The sequence below is a fragment of the Saimiri boliviensis genome, chromosome 1 (genome assembly GCF_048565385.1).
Source record: "Saimiri boliviensis isolate mSaiBol1 chromosome 1, mSaiBol1.pri, whole genome shotgun sequence".
Lineage (NCBI taxonomy): Eukaryota > Metazoa > Chordata > Mammalia > Primates > Cebidae > Saimiri > Saimiri boliviensis.
The window spans coordinates 174,183,688-174,209,369 of NC_133449.1; the positions used below are offsets into that span (position 1 = coordinate 174,183,688).

The 25,682-nt window shown below is 40.4% G+C and overlaps 1 protein-coding gene across 1 annotated transcript; it reads right to left on the bottom strand.

Annotated features, from left to right (window-relative positions):
* Positions 1–746: 746 nt before the first annotated feature.
* On the bottom strand, positions 747–15,797 carry GRXCR2 (glutaredoxin and cysteine rich domain containing 2). Its single transcript, XM_003920560.3, has 3 exons — positions 15,413–15,797; positions 8,681–8,908; positions 747–2,129 (listed from the first exon to the last, which is right to left on the bottom strand). Exons 1-3 carry the CDS (start codon positions 15,749–15,751, stop codon positions 1,947–1,949), a joined length of 750 nt encoding a protein of 249 aa, XP_003920609.1. The 5' UTR covers positions 15,752–15,797; the 3' UTR covers positions 747–1,946.
* Between the last annotated feature and the right edge of the window lie 9,885 nt (positions 15,798–25,682).

Here is a 25,682-nt window from a genome sequence, read left to right on the forward strand (position 1 = left end):
ATTAGATGCCCCTTCTGCCTGCTCCAAATGCTCCCCGTAATTATCCTATCCCAGCACTTGTCACAGTGCATTGTAATTATGTATCTTTTTCCTGCTCTAAAACTGTAAATTCCGTGAGATACCAAAGGGATGATGCCTCTCTGAGTAACACACAAGTACTTTGAAATACTGTTCTGCATGCAGCAGGGCTCAAACAATAGTTGTGATGGAATGTTCCAGTCAAAAAGTAGAATAGGGCCAGGCTTGGGAGCTCATGCCTGTAATCACAGCACTTTGGGAGGCTGAGGTGGGTGGATCACCTGAGATGGGTGGATCACCTGAGGTTGGGAGTTCAAGACCAGTCTGGTCAACATGACAAAACCCTGTCTCTAATAAAACTACAAAACAATAGCTGGGAGTTGGGGCATGTGCCTGTGATCCCAGCTACTTGGGAACCTGAGGCAGGGGAATCGCTTGAACCCAGGAGGCGGAGGTTGCAATGAGTTGAGATGGGGCCACTGCACTCCAGCCTGAGCAACAGAGCAGACTGTCTCCAAAAAAAAAAGAAAAAAGGCAAAATAACGCTTAAAGTTCTCTCTACATCCCTCCTTCCTCTATACTGAAAAGGCAGAAGAGCCAACAGCTGTGAGAAAACATAAACAGAGGCAGAAGGTATAATAGTGAAGCACAGAAGCAAAGAAAGCTGGTGAGCAACATGGTAAGTCCTAAGTATGAAAGGACAGGCAAAACTATCATGGCTTCGAAAATATTTTGATCTTTTTTATTAGAAGTACTTATATTGCCTGAGAAGCATTCCATTGTTAAATTATGTTAAAAGCTGAGTATTAGAGAATAACAAACAAATCTTGAGAAATTATTAAGCTGTAAAATCAAAATTATTACCACAGAACGCAACAGGCCTCAAGAGATCCATTTTGCAGTGTTATTCTTAAGGGGCTTGGGGAGTGGGTGTTAGAGCTACAAAAGTTCATTAATAAAAGTATGTTCTAATTTTAAAGCCAACCTCAAGAGGAAAGGATCATCCTTACTATGCATATTCACAGATAGTAAAAACATTACTGCTAAAAATCAGCCTTGGTTCATTTTTTCTTTTAGAGATTTCCAGGAGGTAATCTATAAAATATCTGCAATCCTTTATGAAGAGATCATGGCTAGATTTTAGACTTAAAATGGGTTTATTTATTTGGTAGTAATTCAGGGGCTGGAAGAAGTTATGTCATACACACATATTTGAGCACCAAATTTATCATAAATAGCTTTGACTTGGCTTATAACCTCAGTAGTTAGAGGCACATGAAAATGTCTTACCTCATCTTGACTTAAGAAATAGTATTGCTCACTGTCTGCATAAATATCCAAGCACACCACACAGGAGAGGTTTAAATCTTTGAAAGGGAAGGCTCCCTGGCCTTCCAGAATGAGCATCCTGTTTTGCTTGCCGTGGCCTGCTAGTGCGTTTAACATCGGCTGTCCCCTTCCTCTTCGGCTTAATCAGAAATTCAATTTGACCAATAATCATTTGAGATGCATTATAAGCAATGAGAATTCAGTTCATCAGAAACCTGCCTTTTTTATTCCTTTCTCACCGTATAATTTTGCAAAATAACCCCCAACCGATGCTTGAAGTGTGCATATATTTCTTCACTGAAACAAGGAGAAAACTGAGCTAAGTCAAGTGAGATACACTCACACCATCCTGGAAGGATAATTTTAGAATCAGTTTCAAAGCAAACTCTAATTCGAAAATGCCCCTGCCACTTAGACTCACACAGAGATGTTACCAACCTCACAAAATGTCATCAGATAATTGAATTTTGCCAGCAGTGGGAGTGACTGCAGCCACCGTGGCCTCCTTGCTGGGAGAGGCAGGAGGAGGAGAAGGGGATAGTTTATTAGAAATAACTTTAGGGAGGGTAAGATAACAGTGGACATGCAAAAGCCACAGGCTATTGATTGCAAATATGGCAAGGCTGTAGGCCATTCTCATTGCAGGCAGGGCACCTCAGGGCCCGATAGGACTCCTTAAATCTGTTGGCCAGCATCGAGAACTTGCTGCCGTGGCACAGAGAGCAGGTGGCACTGCCCGACCCTCGGCAGTGAAAACAGCTGTCCTCGGGAAGATCCCCTTCCTGCAAGAGACAGGTTAGGGTTTAGTTAGAGCAGCAGTTCAAGTCCATTGTTCACATGCAGGTCAAAACAGCACTAGGCTTCTGCAAAGGCTGGGGCAGAATAGAGGAAAATGCTTCCCACGAATGTCAGTGAGATAATCGGCTGGGACCCAGAATAGTAACAGCAATTTTAACAGAGAGAATTCCCCTGGTGGACATCTCTAAGACAGCATCTCTTGTCACCACACTTTGCATTCTAAGACTTCATGATCTTCATTGCCCTTGTCACTATCTCTGGCCTTTTCTTCTGTAAGCTCCATAAAGGGCAAGGACTTTATTTTCCTCATTGCCAAATACTACAAGTGAACCCTTGTTGCATGCCTGATAGGTGCCAGGTGCAGTTCTAAGAGCTTCCTATATATCATTTGTCTAATCCTCACAAAAATCCCAGTGAGATAGTGTAAGTATTATCATCCTTGTGTTGCAGATGGGAAAATGTGATACTGAGAAGTTATTTGCCAATGGTCACACACACAGCTTGAAAGAGGAAGAGGTTGGTTTTCATCCCAGGGATTAGAGCACCAGAATTGACGCTCCTAATGCCTATGTACACAGCTCCTCATTGTAGTTGTCCATAGTAAGTGCTCAAGAAAGACTTTTGTGTGACTGAGAGACTGAGTGGAAAAATCAGTGAATCAATAAATGTTACAATCCTTCAAAGCTTAACTCTGAATGCTTGCAGTACTTATATCTTTATTCTCTTTGAGAGCTAAGGCCCAGTGACTAAGAGCTCTGTACTTTGGAGTTAATAGAGTAGGAGTGAGGCTATTATCTGCCAGCAGCTGTGCAACTTAAAAAGTTCCCTTAGCCTCTCCCAATCTATTCCTTTACTTATAGAATGTGAATAATAATGCTTACCCTTCTGAGTAGGTAGAACATTAAATGAGAGAATTTATGTAATGCAATATTATCTATCAAATCATAGATTCACCATAAAAGTTAGTTCACTTCTAAACCTTGCTAACAAATCTCCAATTCTTGACTCCCACTCTCCAGAAAATATTCTTTGGCTCTTGTCTTGCTCTCCCCTCAGATATCTTAAGGAAATTGGTGATCTTGGCATTCCTTATAGACTATGAATCTTCCCAGAAATAAGGGGAGATACTAGATTGAAACCTGGTGAATCCAGTACTGAGTCTTGTCCATTTCAGCTTCTGAAAATCTCAAATCCATCCTGCTTTCTTCATCCCACAACCACAATCCTAGCCCAACTGCCCATTGACTCTGGCATGAACTCAGTGTGGACCCATGCCTCTGGTCTTGTGGTACGTTCTCCTCACTGATGCCAAGCTCATTAAGTTGCCTGCAGTAGTGATTGCCACATAGAAAGCACTCAGAAAAGCTTTTTAATGAACACCTGCCCTCCAGATAAAACCTCAGGATGAAACTCAGTTCCCTAGGCTGATTTAAAATTTTTGTCACTTCTTTCATCAGGATCTTGTTCATGGGCCTCTCTGCATTTGGTCTCCATGGACCTTTCCCCACTCCCAACCCAGCCAACTCCTGCTTGTCCCCAGAAGTCAGCTTAGCAGCTCTTCCTCCAGGAAGCCTTGCCCACCCACACCTCTAGACCAGGAGTCCCGCCACCCCCATGGCCACTTGTACTACCCCTGGCATGACAGGTGTCCCATACTCCAATGAAAGTTTCTGTTGATTAGACAGGACTTGTACCATTTCATTGTCTCTTCCCAAACATCTAGTGCAGTGCCTGGCACGCTGTTTGTGCCAAATGAATAAACGAATGAACGATGATGTCTGGAGAACACTTCCTGTCCTTAAATTCTAGGGAGCAACAAGACAACAGTTCACTAGGTAGCTCTACCCAACTCTTACAGCTTTCTTTTATAAACTAAGAATAAAAATAATCTCTGAAAAGGAAGGCATAAGTTTTGAAAACAGCTCCATCATGCTGCAAAGTGCCTAAGAAGCTACTAAAGTTTATGTATTCTGGATTTTTTTTTTTTTTTTTTTTTTGAGATGGAGTTTTGCTCTTGTTACCCAGGCTGGAGTGCAATGGCACGATCTCGGCTCACCGCAACCTCCGCCTCTGGGGTTCAGGCAATTCTCCTGCCTCAGCCTCCTGAGTAGCTGGGATTACAGGCATGTGCCACCATGCCCAGCTAATTTTTTGTATTTTTTAGTAGAGACGGGGTTTCACCATGTTGACCAGGATGGTCTCACCCTCTTGACCTTGTGATCCACCCACCTCAGCCTCCCAAAGTGCTGGGATTACAGGCTTGAGCCACTGCACCCAGCCTATGTATTCTAGATTTAAGGAATAGAAGTCATTACCCAACTGACAAAAACTCAAATAATGTATATGTACCCTTTTGTTAATATTTTGTTGATTGCTCCCATATGTTAATTAATATTAACAATGGATAATTTTTTTTCTTAAAGTATTTAAAATAAAGATATTTGCCAAAATATTCTTAAAGCTAATTCCCATGATTCATTTCCTGCCAAATCCATTAGGTTTTATGCTTTGTACTTCATAGCAGTGAGATTTTAATAACATAAGTCCACACTGCCAGAGAAAGTACAGTAAAATCCTACCATAATGCTATACATGTGATCCAAAAATTCATTTGCATAAAATGCCTGATCAGATATTGAAAGATTAATGAAATGACCTAGTAAGCCTGCTATAGAGAATAAGAACAAGTCTTCCATCAAATTATATCTAATGTCATATAGTTCTAGAGTGTACTACATTATTTGAAGTTTCACTGGAGTTTCCATTCTAATTCTGGGTTATCACTCTCTTCAACCACTTACTCTCTTTTTAATGATTCAGCTAATTCAGCAAGTATTTAAGGAGCACCACTCTATACAAGACTTGTATAATATAAGCCTCTTTCTTTCTTTCTCTGTATCGTTTAAATTATTCTCAGAAAATATTTAGTAGGATATAGAACATAGTTGCACAGCATAGCTTAGGTTCTAGAACCCAAGAGACCCACCAATCCACCTTTTACTAGCTCTCTGACCAAGAAGAGGGGCCTGATCTTTTATTGCAGACTCCAGGGCTTGTGTAGCACTGAAGATGGTAACCAACACCAATTGAGACTGCATAATATGGTGGTTATGGTCATAAGACTGATCAACAGATGGACTTATATTTGACTACTGGCTCTAGTGACCTCTGGCAAGTTACTTAACCTCTCTGAGCCTCAGTTTCCCTAACTGCAGAATGTGACTATTAATAATATCTACCTCACAAGATTCTTGTAACAGTTAAATGAACTATATCATGGAGCATTGGTCATGGTGCCTGGCTATTGTGAGCCCTCAATAAATGGCAGCTACTATGATTATTATTATGCTTATGATGAGATGATTATTACTATTATCTCAAAGTGAGATCACATAAAGCATAAAGAAACCCAGACAATTCATGGCCTCAAATCCACTGAGCACAAAGCCAAATTTTTCCCTTTCCACTTTTTGCTATGGCTCAATTCAATTATTCCTCTCCTCTTCTTTGATAGTTAATACAGAGGCTCAATCCTGGCCCGGCTTTCAGCCTTGCCCTGCTCTTTCATCAGATTCTCACTGCTGCCCCATTCCATCTAACAGAAGAAAGGGGCTCTTGGTCAGAAGGGGCTCCTTGATGTTCTTTGACCTTCTCTTTTAGAAGAAAACTTGTCTGAACATTTGCTGCATGAGGGATTGGGCAAACAAATAACAATTTAAAACAGAGTTTATAGGACAGACAAGTGAAGTATAACCTTTCACAGCAAACTTCTGTTGCACACCTCTGTCCTAGTTTACAGCATTACAGCCAAAAAACTCAGCTCTCTCCAAATTCAATTTAAAGGTAATTGTCATATCAGGCTTACTCTTGCTTTTTTCACTCAGGCCTGCAGTATGACCTGCTTTTTATCATTTCTGGCTGTCTTCTGAAAACATATGCTCCTGCAACTTACAATATAGTATCATAAGTAATAGAATTAAAGAATTATATAGCTTTGGAGCACCATGTTCAATCATCTTCCTGCTGCCAGGTTAGGTTCTTTTTTTTCCTCCGCTTAATTTTTTGTAAAGACAGATCTCATTATGTTGCTCAGGCTAGTCTTGAACTCCTGGGCTCAAGGGATCCTCCCTCCTCTGCCTGAGATTACAGGCATTAGCCGCCACACCTGGCACAGACTAGGTTCGTAATAGTTCAGCATAGAAGATGAGAGAAGGTAATGGCCAAAGACTTCTTACCAGCTGGCACTTTGGTCTCAAATTCCAGTATTCTTTCCACAAACATTTGACTAATATTCACTGATTACCTGTTATATGCCAGGCTCTATTTTTCTGATACTGGAACTACAATGTTGCACCCAATATAAACATGGCCAGGCCTGCCCTCATGGAGACCTAATTGGGAAGAGCAAACACCAACCAAATACTCACACACATTAAAGTAAGATTGCAGCTGTCAGGACGGGTGTAAGGTGCCCTGACAGGTCAATCCTAGAGGAATTTTTCCTCACGGAAGCCAGGGAAGATCCCTCTGAGGGAGTGATGTCTCCTCTGAGATCTCAGAAGCTGAAGACAAGATGGTGGGGAGTCTGGGGACATTCCAGGTAGAGGGGATTTGCCTCTAGTAGGAAAGAGAAAATAATATATGAGGGATGGAGATGGGGAGATGGGCAGTGTGTCTGGGGCAAGAGCATGAGAAGAGATGTGTGAGAGATGCTGCTGGAGGGGCCAGCAGAGGCCAGGCTACATAGAGCTTCCTAGGACAAGTAACAAGTTTGGGGTTTTATCCCAAGCAATGAAAAGACACTTAGAGGGGGTGATACATATGGTTTGGCTCTGTGTCCCCATCCAAATCTCGTCTTGAATTGTAATCTCCATGTGTCAAGTGGGGGACCTGGTGGAAGGTGATTGGATTATGGGGGCAGTTTCCCCCATGCTGTTCTCATGATGATAAGTGAGTTCTCACCAGAGCTGGTGGTTTTAAAGCATGGCCCTTCCTCACACTCCCTGTCTCTCTTTCTTTCTCCTACTGTCATGTAAGACGTGCCTTGCTTCCCCTTCACCACCCACAATGATTGTAAGTTTCCTGAGGCCTTCCCAGCCATTTGGAACTATGAGTCAATTAAATCTCCTTTGTTTATAAATTGCCCAGTCTCAGGTAGTATCTTTATAGCAGTGTGAAAGTGGACTAATACAGGGTGACCTAATCAGATTGCATTTAAAAATATCTTTTAGAGTGTAAGGGCTGGTTGGAAAGAGATGTGAATGGATGTGAGCAGAACTTTCAGAACCTTTTGGTAGAGTCCTGGTTGCTTGTGTCTAGGAGAAGGGAAGAAGAGGTAGAAAGGAAGAAAGAAAAAAGTAGATTTTAGAGAAATTGTGTAGAGGTAGATAGATTTGTGATATGGAAGAAATCAGATAAGAAGGAGCCTTTGGTGCCTCTTGTCTAAGGCCATCACTCAAAGCCCAGTCGTGCCCTTCTTATCATCTGAATCCTCCCAGAATGGAGGAATCACTCAAGTTCCAGAAAGCCCCTGATCCATTTTTCCATAGCAATCCCAGGAAGTTAAAGTGAATCTCACAGAAAATATCAAGTCCCAAGAGATGGAATCTAAGAGACAGAAAACATTTCTCCAGCTACCCAAGCTTTTACTCTTTTGGCTTAAATTCATCAAAATTGCCTCCTCCACCCCCAACCTCACACTGTGAATTATTGAGTATCAGCCCTCCTGCCCCTGGTCTGAGCATATCTGAGCAATGGTTTCCAAGGTGGTATGTGCACACTTCTAAGGCATATGAGAGGAAAACATTGGAACTATTTATATTTACTTTTATCTAAAATTAGGCAAGATATTGAGCTTTATTATCATTTTAAAAGAATTTTTATACTAACTTTTAATAAACTTGTGGACACTGACAGCCATATTAGGTCAGGCAGTCACTAGACAAGCATGGTACCCAAGGGACCCTGGAGTAAGACTGTCATTCAAATGCTGCTGACAGTAGCATCCAACTCACTTGTTCACTTTCAGCACATTTTAACATATTGCAGTTGACTTGTGCCTGGTCTAGTGGATTTACAAATGATACTCCTTAGTTTTAGCCAAACTAACCTGCCAAATGTAATCATTACTTTACATGATGTCCTCAAGAAGACTATGGATCAAGGATAACAGCAATAATAGAAGAACAAGTGAACCCATAAGAAAAGTTAGGGTTGATTTATTTTTTCCACCTCTAGAACCAGCTGTTCATAAGCCACACTGCACAGTGAAAACAATAAATATTTAATCAGGTCTAAAAAGAAGTCAGCCAAAAAATTAAAAATTTAAAGTATTTGAAATATGGACTTATAATTGCTATTGCTAACAGTGTACCGTTAAAATATAACAAATGTTAAAATTCTCATATCTTCAAATTTAGATATCTTAAGTATTCATATTCAAAAGGTTTTACTTAAGCAGTGCACAGTCAAGCCAGCCTGGAGACCATTGCTGTAGGGCCAGCTCCGAGTAGGATAGTCAAGCTCCCCAACACACCTGTGTATACCGGTTATGGGGGAATGTATTCTCTGCCTCCACCAAAGGCCTCTCATGCTGTCCTCTGCCTCCATAGCTTTCTTCTTTGCTCATCAGAGACTCTTCCTTAGCGTCCTCTTCATTCTGGAGAATTTTCCTCACAAAGTCTCTCTTGTCCATAGGGGTTCGAATGATTTTCAGGTTATTAGTGTAGATGATTATCTTTCCAAAATCTATGATAGGTAGGGGCTAGAGAAATGGAGAATGAGCATGGAAACTTTACTACCAATCACCAAGTAGAGAGCTGCAGAACCTGTCCAACATACCAGGAAACAGCAAAGGAGGAACTTCTATCACCCAGCACTGGTGATCCCATCAGACCCCAAAGTCACAGTTCATTCCCTGGTCTGTTTGCTCTCTCTAAAAGCCATGAAAACTAGCTTCCTTCTTCCTGTTGATGGTGACCAATCAAAGCTGAACTACTCAGAGTATGAAAATCTGGAGGGCAGGGGCTAGAGCTTCTATTCGTACTGCGTACCGCAACAGCTAATGCAGGGCTGGGTACAATGAGTGTTTAATAAATACAGAGGAACACCTTTTTTTTATATATAAATATCTCTCTAATTTTTTATCAGCATAAATAATAATATTAGTAGATGCCACCTATTGAGCACTCTTTGTGTGTCAGGCATCATGCTAAGCATTTTACCAACATTGCCTCAGTTTCTCCCCAAACATCCCTATGTGGCAGATGCTATGGTTTCCACATTTTAAATTGAGGAGACTGAGCCTCAGTGGGGTTAAATGCCTCACTAAGTTGACAGAGTTACTAGGGCACTGTGACTAGAATTGGAACCCATCTGTCACCCTAAAGCCCATATTTTTACCAGCTGTATCACACTATTCAAAAGTATTTCCTCCTGAAAAAATAGAATCATAACATATACTCTGTTGTAACCTATTTTTTCATTAGTTATATAATATGAAAATTATCTATGCCAATAAATAGACATCTAAAGCATCATTATTAATAGCTTTTGTTCTCTTGAATGGTGTTATTTAATCATTTGCTCAGGAATAAACCTGGGCAATACCACAATGCAGTAGAGAGGACTGGAGGGTAACTGTTTAGAAATTACTTTAAATACAAGACTGTCTGACTGCAGCATCTAAATAGAGTTGGTTTATACAGTTCTGTAAGCAGGGCAGAATATTTCATGCTGAAGTATTCAGTTGTATAGTGTGATTGTGAGATATAGGAAAGTCATGTACCCTCTCAATTTCAGTTTGCTCATTTGCAAAGAGGCTGACGTCCAGCTGGTAGGCATCACCACAGACAAGCTAGTGATTAAAATACAGAAATGTTTCCAAACTAGATGGTGAACATGTGCTGTCCTGAGACTCCTGAGTGCCATCCAATTGCCCCAGTCTCCCTTCAAGGAGCCTCTGACATCCCCAAATCTAGTAATATAAGAGTTCATGCTTAGGAACCCAAGTCTCAGTACCCTTCCCCAACACTCTATTGGCTTCTCTGCTGATTGAGCAATGTTCCTATGGTTAAATATTTTTATTTTCATTCTTGAGGCTAATTATATCAACTTCTAGGGGTGGAAGGTGCCATGAAAAATATATAAAACAGTATTTGCAAAAGCTGGAGATACTATGCAGATTGTGAGAATTGTTGCCATTGTTATTATTTAAAACTATTCTTCGGGAGTACATGCACAATCATACTATACAACTAAATACCTTAGCATGAAATATTCTGCCCTGCTTACAGAACTATATAAACCAAATCTATTTAAATGCTGTAGTTGAGCCCTTGTATTTATAACCCTTGTATATTCAACCAAAACCTGGCTTAAGCAAGACTTCGATATTCAGGGTCTCTTTCAGGAAACACCAGTGGAGTTTTCAATAATTATTTATTAAGCCACAAGCTTCCTAACTGGCCCTATTTTCTCTTCCTTTCTTCAAGGGATCGTGTAGCAGCTTCCATTTCCTATTGTTTTATGCAGGCTGGATTCTTATTTCACACTCTGTACTATCAGTTTCTGAATATCAGAAGATAAGGATGGTGGTACTTTTGGAAGGTTCCATTTCTACTTCCAGTAACAGCCAACAAGGTTCAGTTACTAGGAAGTTTTTCATCTCTAGAGCTGACTTTTTTCAAGACAAAACTCTCAATACGCTAATCTGAAATCACTTACTGCAAACCCGTTTCTGAGCTGCTCAATGTCTGATACACCCAAGATAGCAAGTTTTTGTTTTGTTTTGTTTTTATTGTTATTTTTGAGATGAAGTCTTGCTCTGTTGCCCAGGCTGGAGTGCAGTGGTGCAATCTCAGCTCACTGTAACCTCCGCCTCCCAGGTTCAAGCAGTTTTCCTGTCTCAGCCTCCCAAGTAGCTGGGATTATAGGCGTGCACCACCATGCCCAGCTAATTTTTTGTATTTTTAGTAGAGACAGGGTTTTGCCATGTTGGGGCCAGGCTGATCTGAAACTCCTGATCTCGTAATACACCCACCTTGGCCTCCCAAAGTGCTGAGATTACAGGCGTGAGCAAGTTTATCTTTTAATGTACCCCAAAGATGGAAGGTCTGAAATCACTTTTAAGATGTGTTTCAGTTTTAGTTACCCTGATGGCAAATTCTTCCTTGTGTGTAAGAAAACTCTCTGGGTGTAAGCCGAGCGCGGTGGCTCAAGCCTGTAATCCCAGCACTTTGGGAGGCCGAGGTGGGTGGATCACAAGGTCAAGAGATTGAGACCATCCTGGTCAACATGGTGAAACCCCGTCTCTACTAAAAATACAAAAAATCAGCTGGGCATGGTGGCGCGTGCCTGTAATCCCAGCTGCTCAGGAGACTGAGGCAGGAGAATTGCCTGAACCCAGGAGGCGGAGGTTGCGGTGAGCCGAGATCACGCCATTGCACTCCGGCCTGGGTAACAAGAGCCAAACTCCGTCTCAAAAAAAAGAAAAAAAAAAAGAAAAGAAAACTCTCTGGGTGTAATGAAAGTTCCCATTATATGGTTACATCAAATGTCAGTGAGGAACACTCACTCCTGCATGATAGAAGGCCAGGACAGAGCCAAGAATTTTTCATTTCCGTTCCTAGCATGCAGAATGGCAACCTATGTGATTGAGCACTTGTAAATACTCTGGTGTCTGTGGCAACATGCCTAGAGATTATTGATCAGGCACTATTAAACCTGCCCACTGCTCCATTTTTAAATGCAGAAATGCTTATTGGGTACTAGAAATTCAGTGGGCTTTGGAAATAGACAGACCTGAGTTCAGACTGTATTAAAATGTCATTTGACAACTGTGTGAGATTTGCAAGTCAGTTAACCCTTATGAACTTCCGTTTTTCCAATCTGCAAAACTCTCCAAGAAATCTTGTGAAGATGAAATTACGCAATATGTATAAAGTAGGTGTTCAGTAAATGTTACCTCCCTTCCTTTTTCCTTGACATTTTCTTTGAACCTTATAAACTTCAGCCCATTTTAATTGCTTAAAATATTTTGATTATTTATAACCTTTTTCTCTACCCATCTTATAAAATTTAAGACTCAACATTTCTTTGATAAGAACTTGCTCATTATTACAATGGTGGGTATCATGTGCTAAGCACATAAAATGTGCCAGGCACAATGCTAAGACCTTTTTATGTGTTATCTTTTAAAATCATCACAACAACTCTCTTAAGTCCTTTGATATCCCTCATATCACAATGATGCTGAAGGTCAACAGGATTAACTAGTTTGTTCAAGCTCACACAGTAAATGGGTAGGACTGAACATCAGCTCAGGTTTGACTGGCATCAAAGCCCTTTTTTTTTAAAAAAAAAAAATGTATATATTATTATCATGGTAACCTGTACATATCATAGAATTCACCATCTTAACCTTTCTAAGCGTATAGCTCAGTGGCATTAAGTGCATTCACATTACTGTGAAACCATCACCACCATTCATCTCTAGAACTGTTTTCTTCTTCCCAAATTGAAACTCTGTATCCATTAAACAGTAACCCTTCTTTTCGTCTATGCCCAGCCCCTGCCATCCACCATTCTACTTGCTGTCTCTATGATTTTGACTACTCTAGGTACCTCAGATAAGTTCAATCATACAGTATTTGTGTTTTCGTGACTGGCTTATTTCATTTAGTATAACGTCTTCAAGAGTTAACCACATTGTGCATGTGTACAATGTCCTTCCTTTCCAAGGCTGAATAATACTGTGTTGTGTGTACATACCACATCTTGTTTATCCATTCATCAGTCTATGGACATTTGGATTCTTTCCATCTTTAGACAATTGAGAATAACGCTTTTATGAACGATGGTGTACATATATCTGAGTTCAGAGCTCTTGCTTTGAATTATTGCACTTAATTGCTACCCAATGTGGTCTTATAGCCAATATTTACTAGGAGGTGTTTTACAATTGGATTTGTTATTAAAAAATCATGACATTAGCTCTCATTTCCTTCTTTTTCATAAATACCACATTGACAAGTAGTTCCAGTAAGTGGAGCTGCATGAATCCATCCTGGCCACTTTCATTTTCAGAAGCTGGCTATGATTGGGATGGGGCACTTGATCAGGAAACAAAGGAACCTGAGATAATGAGGCCAAGCAGGAATAGAACCTTCAACATGGCCTCTAAAACATGTAGAGTACTGTGTTCTAACCAACTGATCTGTGCTGCCATGAAGACTCATTTATCTAGATTTATAAATTCTATAGTCCTGCTACCAGAGAGGCTGAAGCAAGAGGATCCCTTGAGCCCAGGAGTTTGAGATTGCAGTGCATTATGAACATACCACTACACTCCGATCTGGGTGACAGAGCAAGACCCTGTGTCTAAAAAAGAAAAAAAAAATGATACATTTACATAAATGTTAAATTTTGCACATAACTTATGAAGATCAAGCAACCCAAAATTTATCTACTGGGTCTTGTAAAAGGTTTGCATGAACTGTGACTTCGGAAATTCTAAACTTACAAATGAGACATAGTTAAAAAGATATAGTATAAGTACAAGACTAGCTAAGTACCTAGGACATAATAAGCACTCAACAAATGGTAGTTATTATTATTATTATTATTATTATTTTTGTTTGTTTGTTGTTGTTGTTGTTGTTTGTTTGTGTTTTTTTTGAGACAGAGTTTCGCTCTTGTTACCCAGGCTGGAGTGCAATGGCGCGATCTTGGCTCACCACAACCTCCGCCTCCTGGGTTCAGGCAATTCTCCTACCTCAGCCTCCTGAGTAGCTGGGATTACAGGCACACGCCACCATGCCCAGCTAATTTTTAGTATTTTTTTTTTTTAGTAGAGACGGGGTTTCACCATGTTGACCAGGATGGTCTCGATCTCTTGACCTCGTGATCCACCCGCCTCGGCCTCCCAAAGTGCTGGGATTACAGGCTTGAGCCACTGCGCCCGGCCTATTATTATTATTATATAATCACATTGTTCTCTAAAAAAGGAACATGCCCTAAAGCAAAACATTTGGGGAATAAGAAGATCTGGATTCTTATTCTGACTCTGTATCCAATGACCCCGTAGTATCAAATGGATCCCTTAACAACTTGGCACTCAGTTTTTCTCATCTGCAAAATGGGAATGACCATAGTTTGCCTTTCTCCCCATGGTTATGGTGAAGACCCAACGTGATAGATACAGATAGAGATAAGATGTGATAACACTTTGTAATACACCCATTAAGATAAGAGGTCATTAAGTTCAGCCCCCTTTAATATCAAAAAGAAACCTAATGTTATCTTTGGTAATTGTGAACATGCCCATAATTATACTTTTACCAATGCCAGTAAAGCCAAAAATACATTTGTCTGCAATAGATGTATTATCTATTCCCTTAGGAAACTAACAATAAAAATAATTCAAGAGTAATTATCTGGCTTTCACACTTTAAAGATGAGAACACATCCTGCTGTACTATTCATTAATAACACAGATACGTTATATAATTGTATTTAATCTTTTTTAAAAGGCATTTGTTTTCCCACTAACAGCATATATACATCTCCTATGAATTTTTGAATATCAGTGAATATTTTCCAGGTTCTAGCTTAAAAGAAAACCATGTATGGGCTTTTGATTATCCATGGTACTGGGAAGTAATTGAAATTCATAAATTAAACACATTTCAATTAAACCATTAGCTCAAACTTCTTCCCCACATAACATCTCCTCTGGCTGATTTGCATTTCACCATCTCTTCCCAGGACTCCAACTACCCAGAGTCAATGCTAATGAGCAATGGAAAGGCAAAATAAATAGACAATGCAGGCAGTAGGAGGAAGGCAATAAGGGTAAAAAACAAGACGTGGATAAACTGCAAGCTGAATAATTGGCTGGAGTAAAGTGAGCACTTTCAAATACTTTGCTCTTTCAGGAAACAAAATGTCGCATAATTGTCTAAAAACTGCAGTCTGACAACCTGAAAACCACTGCACCTTTATTTAATTTACATTCCGGGAAAACTCAAGGATCCAATTACAATGTATTACCTTGGATGGAATTTGAATACTATGTATGCTCATTGCACTTCCAATTAGTAGTCAGCAAGCATGTTATTTTTACCCCAGAAATATTCGTCTAATAACAGTTTCCCATTTGGTGCATCAATAGCTCTGGTTGGTACCAGAAGGTGAGCAAGACACAAATCTGAACCATTTAGGTGTTTCTCTAAACACTTAAAGCCTATATGTCATGTACAATACCAACCTTATGGTCATTCGCCTTGTAATTGTTGAACAGAGGAGGCTGGCCGCCCGCCAAAGTGTAGGCATTACCCTCTCTAAACACACTGATCCTCTGAGCAGTCAGCTTAGGGGAGCACAGTTGGGGCCTGGGGGCTTCCCCAGACCCATAAACACCATCCATTGGTTCAAGGGACTCCTGGAGAAAACTGTGAGGGTATTCCTCCTTTGGTGACTCTAATTCCTGCCCATCCTCAAAGACCTGCTTCAGTACTCGACCGCTGTAGGAGGAGGAGATTTTAAATCGTACTTTCCGGGGTTTGCCATCACTCTTCTGATTCAGCTTCTTCTCAGCGTCCTCCATCAGCAGAAAGTTCACCCTGTGGTTTCCAGCCTTCCGTGCAGCCAGTGAAACTTGGGCCTCTGAGAAAAAGGCATTTTATTTTCTCTCGTCCGGCATATAATTAATTCAAGTTGTTGCTGGGGTATGGTCAGTTTACAGCAACTGACACCCATACATTAAATATTGATAGACTCTCATGAAAAGGCAGGCGATTCTGGTTTGACGGAGTGGATGAAATATGAGACAAGATTGATTCTTCTTATAATCCCAAACTCACCATGACTTCACCCCAACCCTAGCTTTTCTTAACCTGGGATGAAGAAATTTATTTAGACTGAACGTGTGCCAATTCAATAAGGATCAAACATGTAATTAGTTAACAAATGTCTTCTTATTGTTATCAATGACAATTATAATCTAGTGAGCATTTAATAAGTGCCAGAGATTGTTACATGCATTATCTTACTTCATCCTCACAATAACCCTACAAACACAATATTACCTTTGGTTTACAGAGGGGAAAGTGAGGCTTGTAGCCACTTGTCATTTGTCTTCATCATTTGTCTGCTCTATTACACCTAAGTAAGTGACAGAGCAGGGATTTGAACCCAGATCTATCTGACTCCAAAACCCATGATCAGTCGACATAACCAGGAGTTTTCCAACTCTGTCCCATGAGGTCCTAGATACAGTGGAGGTTCTTGGGGGCTGCTGCTAAGAACAGAAGAAGGCCAAGGGTCCCGGATTATGAGCCTTCTCCCCATGCACTAACCAGAGCAGCTCCGCTTGGTATGTACTTTACATTTAAGATTTCATTTGCAAGCACAGCACAAGTCCCCACTGCCTGTTGGACCTCGTAAATGCCTGACACTGCAATAGTGACTGAACTGAGTAGCACAGAATCATGAGATGTGGGCCTGAAAACAGTCCTACAATCTCATGCAGGAAATAGACCTAATACAGGTGAAATAATAACCTCATGCTTAGGGAGCAAGCTGCCCACAGCTGAATCCCAGAATAGCCACTCTGGGAAGGAAGTGGTCTCTAAGGAGACAAGGATGGAAGAAGATTTTTAAAGAAAAAGGCCCTTGGGCTGGGTGGAAAAGGTTAGGTTGGGTGTGAGGAGCTGAAAGTGGAGCAAAGCCTTTCTCCCTGTCTTTGCGACCAGCATCACCACTTACTGAGTTGCCCAAATTGACCCCTCCTGTGCCCCTACAGCCATTCACATTGCTTCTATCACCACTGCCTTCTTTCATCCACTCCCATCACCCTGGCTATAGGTCCAACCCTCATCGCTTCTGTTTTCAAAGTTGCATCTGTCTCCCAAGGACTTCGCCACTCACCTCCAATTCCATTCTCCATATTGATGTGAGAGTGACAGTTCAAAAAGACAAGTCTACAGGTGTCAGTCTGCTGAAAAATCTTTTCCAGTGGTTCAGGGCATCAATCTTAACTGTTCCATGTGGCAGGCAAAGCCCATCAAAAACCAGCCTCACCTTCCTTTCTTTCCAGCCTTGCCCTCTGTCACTCTTCTAAGGGTTGCCTGGAATTGGTATTCTAGTCACATCAACAAGCTCACCCATTTCTCAAACCCACAAGTTTCTGTCTCTTATCCAGTACTCTGTTTCTTGATTAGAGTGTCAAAGTTTCATTTCTTCTTCAACTCACATCTCCAATGTCAGTGCTTCTGGGCAGCCTTCCCATCAGCCCCAGGGAGAATGCCATGGAACTTTTAGACCTGCCGCCATTCAGGAGCTTCTCACTTTCCCTTTCCCTTCCTATTTTTCCCTCCATTTGACTGTAAACACCTTACAGTCAGAAGCTGTGCTTACCGCCTAGTCCCAGTGTTTATCAAAGTGTCCAGTACATAACAGAACTCAGTAATTGTTGAATTAATGACTTCAGATGAGAGAAACCAAATACACAAAACTTTTTGAACAGGAATTGAGCGTATTTTGTGTAGAATAATGAAGAGGTAGGATCAGAAGAATTTTTTAAATCTACCTTTCTACTAAGGAGAGGTGTCACGGTTGTAAAGTCCCTGTGTAACTGGTTCAAGAGATAGGTGGGATGGAAGAAATAGGAAAACGACATTTAAAGAAAAAGAAAGATACACTTTTCATAACATGGTAACTCCCCCAGGATGCATCATTGTCTGGGACATACCATCAGTGAATTATGGGAGACTGAGACTTTGATCTCTCAGCCCTCATGGCAGCCAGGTGGGCCCCAGGACTACATGAGCCTTATTCATTTACTTCACTGTATAGAACAATATCAAGCTGGGCGTGGTGGTTTGCATCTGTAATCCAAGCTACTCCGGAAGCTGAGGTGGGAGGATTGCTTGAGCTCAAAAGTTTGAGACCAGCCTGGGCAACCAAATGAGTCTTCGTCTCTACAAAACTCTTTTTGAAAAAATTATCTGGGCATGGTGGTGCAAGTCTGTAGTTCCAGTTACTCAGGAAGCTGAGATAAGAGGATTGCTTGAGCCCAGGAATTTGAGGCTAAAGTGAGCTGCAAACATGCCACTGCACTCTAGCCTGGCAACAGAGACCCTGTCTCAAAAAATTGTATACACACACACACACACACACACACACATACACACACATGCACACACACACACATAAATGTAACAATTATTATTTTCCTTTTTTTCCTTTTTTTGAGACATGGTCTTGCTCTGTCACCCAGGCTGGAGTGCAGTGGCACAATCTTAGCTCACTGCAACCTCCACCTCCTGGGCTCAAACAATCCTCCTTCCTCAGCCTCCTGAGTAGCTGAGGCCAAGGTGTGCAACAATTATTATTTTCTATGTGTGCCATGCCATGAAAAAGATTAGGAACTCCTAACTAGAATAATATTTTCTTCTATCTCTCCCAGGAAACAAATGTTAATACATAAGCAATAGCCTATCTTCATCTAGAAAAACCAGTGAACTGGCTTCCACAACTACTTGTCAAGTAAGTAAACATTTTCAATTGCCCGAAAATGAACGCCAGTGACAACAAAAACAAAGCTGGAGGTGAGTTTTCTAAGTAACATTTGTTCAGCATTTTTTATGCCATTTCCCATGTTCACAGACAAATTTTCCATGAGCCAACCTAAAATCATGGGAAGTTTCAAAACAACTATGCTCATTTGAAAATGTTCAGATGTTGGTGTTTTCAGGATAGTCACAAACACACTTCAAGAAGAGGAACAAATTGATAAATTGAAAGCAATTTTGGCCATATTATCAGAAGCCTTAAAAATATAAATATCCTCGAAACTTCCTAAGAAAGAAAACACTGTAGCTCCATATATCTAAAGAAATCATGGCAAAACACTAATATCAGTTGCCTCTGGCAACTAGGTGGAGGATTTTGAGTGTTTTTTTTCCTTTCCCAGTTTTATCATATTGTACTTGTCTATGATAAGTTCATCTTACTTTGATAAGCAAGAGTAAAATAAAAGAAAAAAATCCATTCATTTCTACCCAATTCTTTCTCTTCAGAAAATAATTTTAAAGAGATTTATGTAAAGATATTCCCCAAAATATTATTCATAATGAGAAAAAATTGAAAACAACTTAAATGTTCAACAGTAGGAACACCACAATATGAAAAATTACGTAGTCATTTTTAAAAGGTTAACAAAGAATTTAGGCCAGGCGCGGTGGCTCAAGCCTGTAATCCCAGCACTATGGGAGGCCGAGGCAGGTGGATCACAAGGTCAAGAGATCGAGACCATCCTGGTCAACATGGTGAAACCCCGTCTCTACTAAAAATACAAAAAATTAGCTGGGCATGGTTGCACGTGCCTGTAATCCCAGCCACTTAGGAGGCTGAGGCAGGAGAATCGCCTGAACCCAGGAGGCAGAGGTAGTGGTGAGCCGATATCGCGCCATTGCACTCCAGCCTGGGTAACAAGAGCGAAACTCTGTCTCAAAAAAAAAAAAAAAATTGAAATAATATGGAAACATGTTTATGACACAAATTAAGTAGGAAAAGGCATAACAGATTTTATGTTCTGTGATATAGAATGTATATTATAAAACTGTATAGAAAAAAGATGAAAAGTAAATACATTAAAATGCTAACAGTGGTTTTATCTAAAAGGGAAGTTAAGGGTGGTTTTTATGCTTTTTCATGTTTTTCTGTATTTTTTTTCTAAATTTTCCATGATGAGCAAGTACTAATTTTAATATTAAAATAAGAGGGTTTTAAAAGTGAACTATACCTAAAACTTGTGCAGTTGGTTGGAAATACTTAAATCCTCAACATTCTACATTTTTCCTTTGGCTGAATTCAATAATAAAAAATCATGCTGGGCGCGGTGGCTCAAGCCTGTAATCCCAGCACTTTGGGAGGCTGAGGTGGTGGATCACGAGGTCAAGAGATCGAGACCATCCTGGTCAACATCATGAAACTCCGTCTCTACTAAAAATACAAAAAATTAGCTGGGCATGGTGGCACGTGCCTATAATCTCAGGTACTCAGGAGGCTGAGGCAGGAGAACTGCCTGAACCCAGGAGGCGGAGGTTGCGGTGAGCCAATATCGCGCCATTGCATTCCAGCCTGGATAACAAGAGCGAAACTCTGTCTCAAAAAAAAAAAAAAAAAAAAATAGAATTTTTTGTAAAAAATATATATTTTGGGTGCCATTTCAATGCAAAAAGAAATGACTTTAACTTAAGTCAAACTCTTGGAGGAACTGGTTACTCAGGATTGTACCCAGCTGCAAAAAATTTCAATGGGTTATTGAATGTAGAGGTGCCAGCCAGGCACAGTAGTTCATGCCTGTAATCCCAGCACTTTGGGAGGCCGAGGCAGGTGGATTGCTTGAGCCCAGGAGTTCAAAACCAGCCTGGGCAACTTGGCAAAAACCCATCTCTATGAAAAATATAAAAATTAGCCTGGTATGCCTGTAGTCCCAGCTATTCAGGAGGCTGAGGTGGATCTGAAGGAGGTCACAGCTGACTTGCATCACTGCACTCCAGCCTGGGCGACAGAGTGAGACCCAAAGTTGACTTGTAGTAATAAAAGCCTTCGTTATAAAATTCAGTATGGAACACAATACTTTTTAAAAACTCTAATGGACACTTAAGCTAGTGATTAAACTTGACATTGCTAATGGTGGAACAAACGTATTGTCTCTTGATGTGATGGTTCATTTACAAACACATAAAAATCTTGATGGTGAGAGGGGTGCTATTTACAATTACACCCGGACAGGAAGCAAAGTAGAATAAACACCACCTATGAAGTATTCTGGACAAAATCTTCAATATTTAGGCAAGCTTAGGTTTTGGTTTACAGGAAGTATAGAGAATAGAGGAATGGTTAAGTGACCCAAAAGGAAACAACCAAACGAAGTCACTCTGTGGGACATCCTACCAGACACAGGTCTCATCAAAAAGTCAATATATCAAGGAAAAAATGTTGGCAATAGAAAAAACATTCTAGATTTAAAGAGAATGAAGAAATATAACCAAGTGCCATATATCAACCTAGATTTCTTCCTGGAGAAATTTTACTCTAGGGTTGGTATTAATATCAGAAGGAACTAGAGAATTATTAGTCATTTTCTTAGGCAAAATAATGTTATATAATTATATAGGAGAATGTCCTTTTGTAGGGCATACATGCTGAAATACGTAAGGTGAAATATCTGTGTCTGCAATTTATTATTAAAGTGTTTACCCCCTCAATATTTATGCCTATTTAAATAATGTGCGCATATACGGTATACAATGTAAAAAAATGTTCACAGTGGTTGATGGCTGCTTATTTTACTATTCCTCCAATTCTTGTATGTTTGAAATGTTTATAATAAAAATTGAAGAGAAATGATGCTCTTTTAAAAATATTCACATTCCAAGCACTTCGGAGTTGGAGAAAAAGAATATTCACAGATACCTAGCTAGGTTTGCTTCTTTGCATTTTCATTTAGATCCTAGTGTATTCTGAATCTTTTTAGGAGTAGAATTTTTATCCTATCTGTCTGATGTCATCTATTGGATGTTATTTTTATGTGTATTTTGGGATTTAGGAGATTATATTAGATATGCGTCTTGATGAACTAAATGTGCAATTATTGCAAATTGAGTATGAACATTATCCTTTAGTAATCTTTCCACATCGAACATTTTTTCTAATCAGAGTAGGGCTTATAAATTAAACATATCCTTTTAATTTGCTTATACATTATCATGCAGCCTGTGTGTGTGTGTGTGTGTTTGTGTGTGTGTGTGTTTGTGTGTGTGTGTGTGTGTGTGTGTGTGTGTGTGTATTTAAACTCTAGCCTGGCATTTTCCTTTGAAATATTGTTATGGCAGAAGGTTATTATAGTTATTGATCATTTATAGAGAGCTACAAGAGTTCATGAGACTTTATTAAAACATTAAAAACAAAATTTAAGTTTATTGTCTGCCTCTATTCCAACACCCTCTTAGAAATTTCTAAGGTAGTATTTCAAGAGACTATTATATTTCACCACCACCTTTTTCTTTTTTTCCCAAGGTTACCTAAGTTCCCTCAGGAGTGAGTTTTTCACTGTGGTCCTAGTTATCCTGGGAAAGAGTATGCTGGCTTGTTCCACGTTTCTCTCTCTGATGAGGGGTCTAGTCAACCTAAAGTGTAGAAATTAAGGAGCTCTGCTTAGAATGTAAGACATTTTCTCAAAGTACAACTTACAGAGCTAATACTTATTTTGGGGGAAAAATGCTAATAACATAAGTTTGGAAAATGCTGAGTTAAGCCAAGTTAAACTGGTTTCTTACTGCAGGACTTCTTAGAATGTTTGAGATAGTAATATATTTTGTCAGTCTCCACTGAGGGATACACCATTTCCAAAATGCAGTGCACACGAAACTCTTTTTCTTTTTGGAATTCGATTTCATGAGGTCAGTATTCTGAGAAAAATAGCCTGGGAAATGTTGTTCTGAAATGTTTCCCTCTTTAAAAATTTCCCCCACCTCCCATTTACACTCCTTCATAATGAAAAACAGCTACTGCTTACTGAGCATTTTCTACATATGAAGAAGGTATTTCACAGATGGGAAAATTGAAACCCGAAGTGCAGACAGGTTAAGTTATCTGCCAGGGGTCCCACAGTCATGAAATGTCAGTCATCTGGGGCCTAACCCAGGTCTGAGCCCAAAGTTCATGCTTCTCATTATTAATGCTTCTATCTCACATCGTGAAATTAATCACTTAGAAAAAGAAAGATAATTTCTTTAAAATGAAGCAGAAGATTATTTTAACTAGTCTCAATACATTCTAGAATCCATAACAGGCTTCTGAATATATGATCAGTGCAGCCTCTTGGTGGCTGGGTGTCACTTAGCTACCTATGGGCTTGGTTCTCTAAACTCTACCTCAGGGAATATCCCACAGTTTGCTTTGAAATGTAGCACCTGCATTATCTGTAAATCTCCAGAATGGAGAGACAGGCCAGCTTCCTTGTACTTTGAAATGCCTTTTCCTCACTGCCTCTGAGCAGAGCTGGCAAGAGTCTTTCCATCACAGGCCAAACCCCTCACGTCAGAATGTAAAGGGAAGATTTCCAGAGAACCCAGTAGACAAGGAGAGTGGTGGAAAAACATCCACCCTGCCAGAAACTACAGGCCAAAATCTGGGACTTCATTAAAAAATAATCATCACTTGAGATTATTCTACCATTAAAAACCCTGTCCCTGGGGCCCCTGGTTTCCCTACTAGAGAATAAGGAAATAATTTTTCTAACTCCTCCTTCATTTCTAACTTACCATGCATTCCTATCAGACAGAAAAGCAAGATGGGATTTCAGAGGCTGAAACATGACCCTGAGTTTTCTCTATTCCAGCATTCTCCAATAATATTATCAAGTAAGCCACATACGTATCTGTCAAAAACAAGCACTTTGAATGAAGAGACTCCCTAAACAGGCTTTGTGTGAGCAACGTGGCTGTTTATGCACCTGGGTACAGGTGGGCTAAGACCGAAAAGGGCGTTAGCAAGGGGCAGTGGGATAGGAGTTGGGTTTTTTTTTTTTTTTTTTTTTTTTTGAGACGGAGTTTCGCTCTTGTTACCCAGGCTGGAGTGCAATGGCGCAATCTTGGCTCACCGCAACCTCCGCCTCCTGGGTTCAGGCAATTCTCCTGCCTCAGCCTCCTAAGTAGCTGGGATTACAGGCACATGCCACCATGCCCAGCTAATTTTTTGTATTTTTAGTAGAGACGGGGTTTTACCATGTTGACCGGGATGGTCTCGATCTCTTGACCTTGTGATCCACCCGCCTCGGCCTCCCAAAGTGCTGGGATTACAGGCTTGAGCCACCGCACCCGGCCAGGAGTTGGTTTTATAGGTTTGGGGTGAACAGTGGAAAGTTACATAGTAAGATCCGTCACAGTGGAGGGGGTAGGGGCAAGGAGTATGCATTACCCTAAGTTCAGTTACAATGGCAGGTGGGATAAGAGTAGTTAAGATGGTAGGGTGGAGCGAGGAGTATTCATATTATTATAATAACAGTTAACATGGCAGGGTGGGGGCCAGGCGTGGTGGCTGATGTCCGTAATCCCAGCATTTTGGGAGGCCGAGGCGGGTGGATCACGAGGTTAAGAGATTGAGACCATCCTGGCCACGGTGAAACCCCTCTCTACTAAAAATACAAAAATAAGCCAGGGGTGGTGGCATGTGCCTGCGGTCCCAGCTACTCAGGAGGCTGAGGCGGAAGAATCTCTTGAACCTGGGAGGCGGAGGTTGCAGTGAGCCGAGATTGCACCACTGCACTCCAGCCTGGGCAACAGAGCAAGACTCCACCTCAAAAAAAAAAAAAAAAAAAAAAAAAAAAAAAAAAAAAGGATGGCAGGGTGGGGTGAGGGGAAGCTTATGTTCAGGAGCAAGCTCCACTGTGTGATCAGGAATAATGGCGAAGGAACGCAGGCAGGTGGTGCGGGGTGATCAGCCAAGGCAGGCAGGACTTCAGACTTTCTGGGTCCGAGCTTGCATACGGAGGCCTGACAGTATTTTTAGGTTCTCCAGTAGTCACATTGAGAAAGCAAAACGAAACAAATGAAATTAATTTTATTAATATTTACTTAATCCAATATATCCAAAATGTTATCATTGCAACATGTAATCCAGTATAAGAAAGCTATTCATTAGCTATTTTCCGTTCCTTTTTTCCTACTAAACCTTTGAACTCCTATGTGTATTTTACTTAGAGAACATCTCAATTGGTTCCATAGAGTTTCTGTTAGAAATATTTGATGTCTATTCAGATTTTATAAAATTTATATCGACACAGTAGATTCACATACTCAGGTTGTTCCAATCATATTTAAAAGTTTTCTAATAACGGAACTGATCATCAATTTTAACATTTATATTTAAATCAAATTAAAATTTTATTTTTTATTTTAACTTTTTCTTTGAGACAGGATCTCACTCTGTCGCCCAGGCTGGAGTGCAGTAGCTCAATCATAGCTCACTGCAGCCTAGGTTTCTAGGTTCAAGCAACCCTCCTGCTTCAGCTTCCTGAGTAGATGGGACCACAAGTGTGTGCCACCAAACCTGGCTATTTTTAAAATTTTTTTTATAGACATAGTGTCTCCCTATGTTATCCAGGCTTAAATTAAAATTTTAGTTATTTCCTCCCCTAGCTACATTTCAAGGCCGGTAGTCACTTTTGACTTGTGGCTACCCTGTTAGACAGCTGGTCAAAAGTTCTTGATGAGGCCAGTAGTGCCCCCTAGAGGACATTATGAAAACTTGTGAAAACATTTCTTTTTTAGTACTGTACTCAAAATGAACACCACAGACATTTCGTCGGTGAAAGGTTAGGGATGTTAGACATCCTCCAATATGAAGAGCAATCCTACACAACAAAAAATTGTCCCACACTTCAGACTTTTGAGGAGATAAAACACCTGTTTATAATTATCTGAGCCTAGAACACAGCTGTTTGTCTATTTTATTTTATTAGTGGG

What these genes read in the sequence shown, in the direction of transcription:
- GRXCR2 (XM_003920560.3), bottom strand. Translation starts at nt 15,751, where the DNA reads ATGGAGGACGCTGAGAAGAAGCTGAATCAGAAGAGTGATGGCAAACCC. An exon ending in ACAAGGCGAATGACCATAAG is followed by an intron (nt 8,909 to 15,412) that starts GTTGGTATTGTA and finishes CCATTTCTCTAG; the next exon opens with CCCCTACCTATCATAGATTT. An exon ending in CCCATAACCGGTATACACAG is followed by an intron (nt 2,130 to 8,680) that starts GTGTGTTGGGGA and finishes TGTCTCTTGCAG; the next exon opens with GAAGGGGATCTTCCCGAGGA.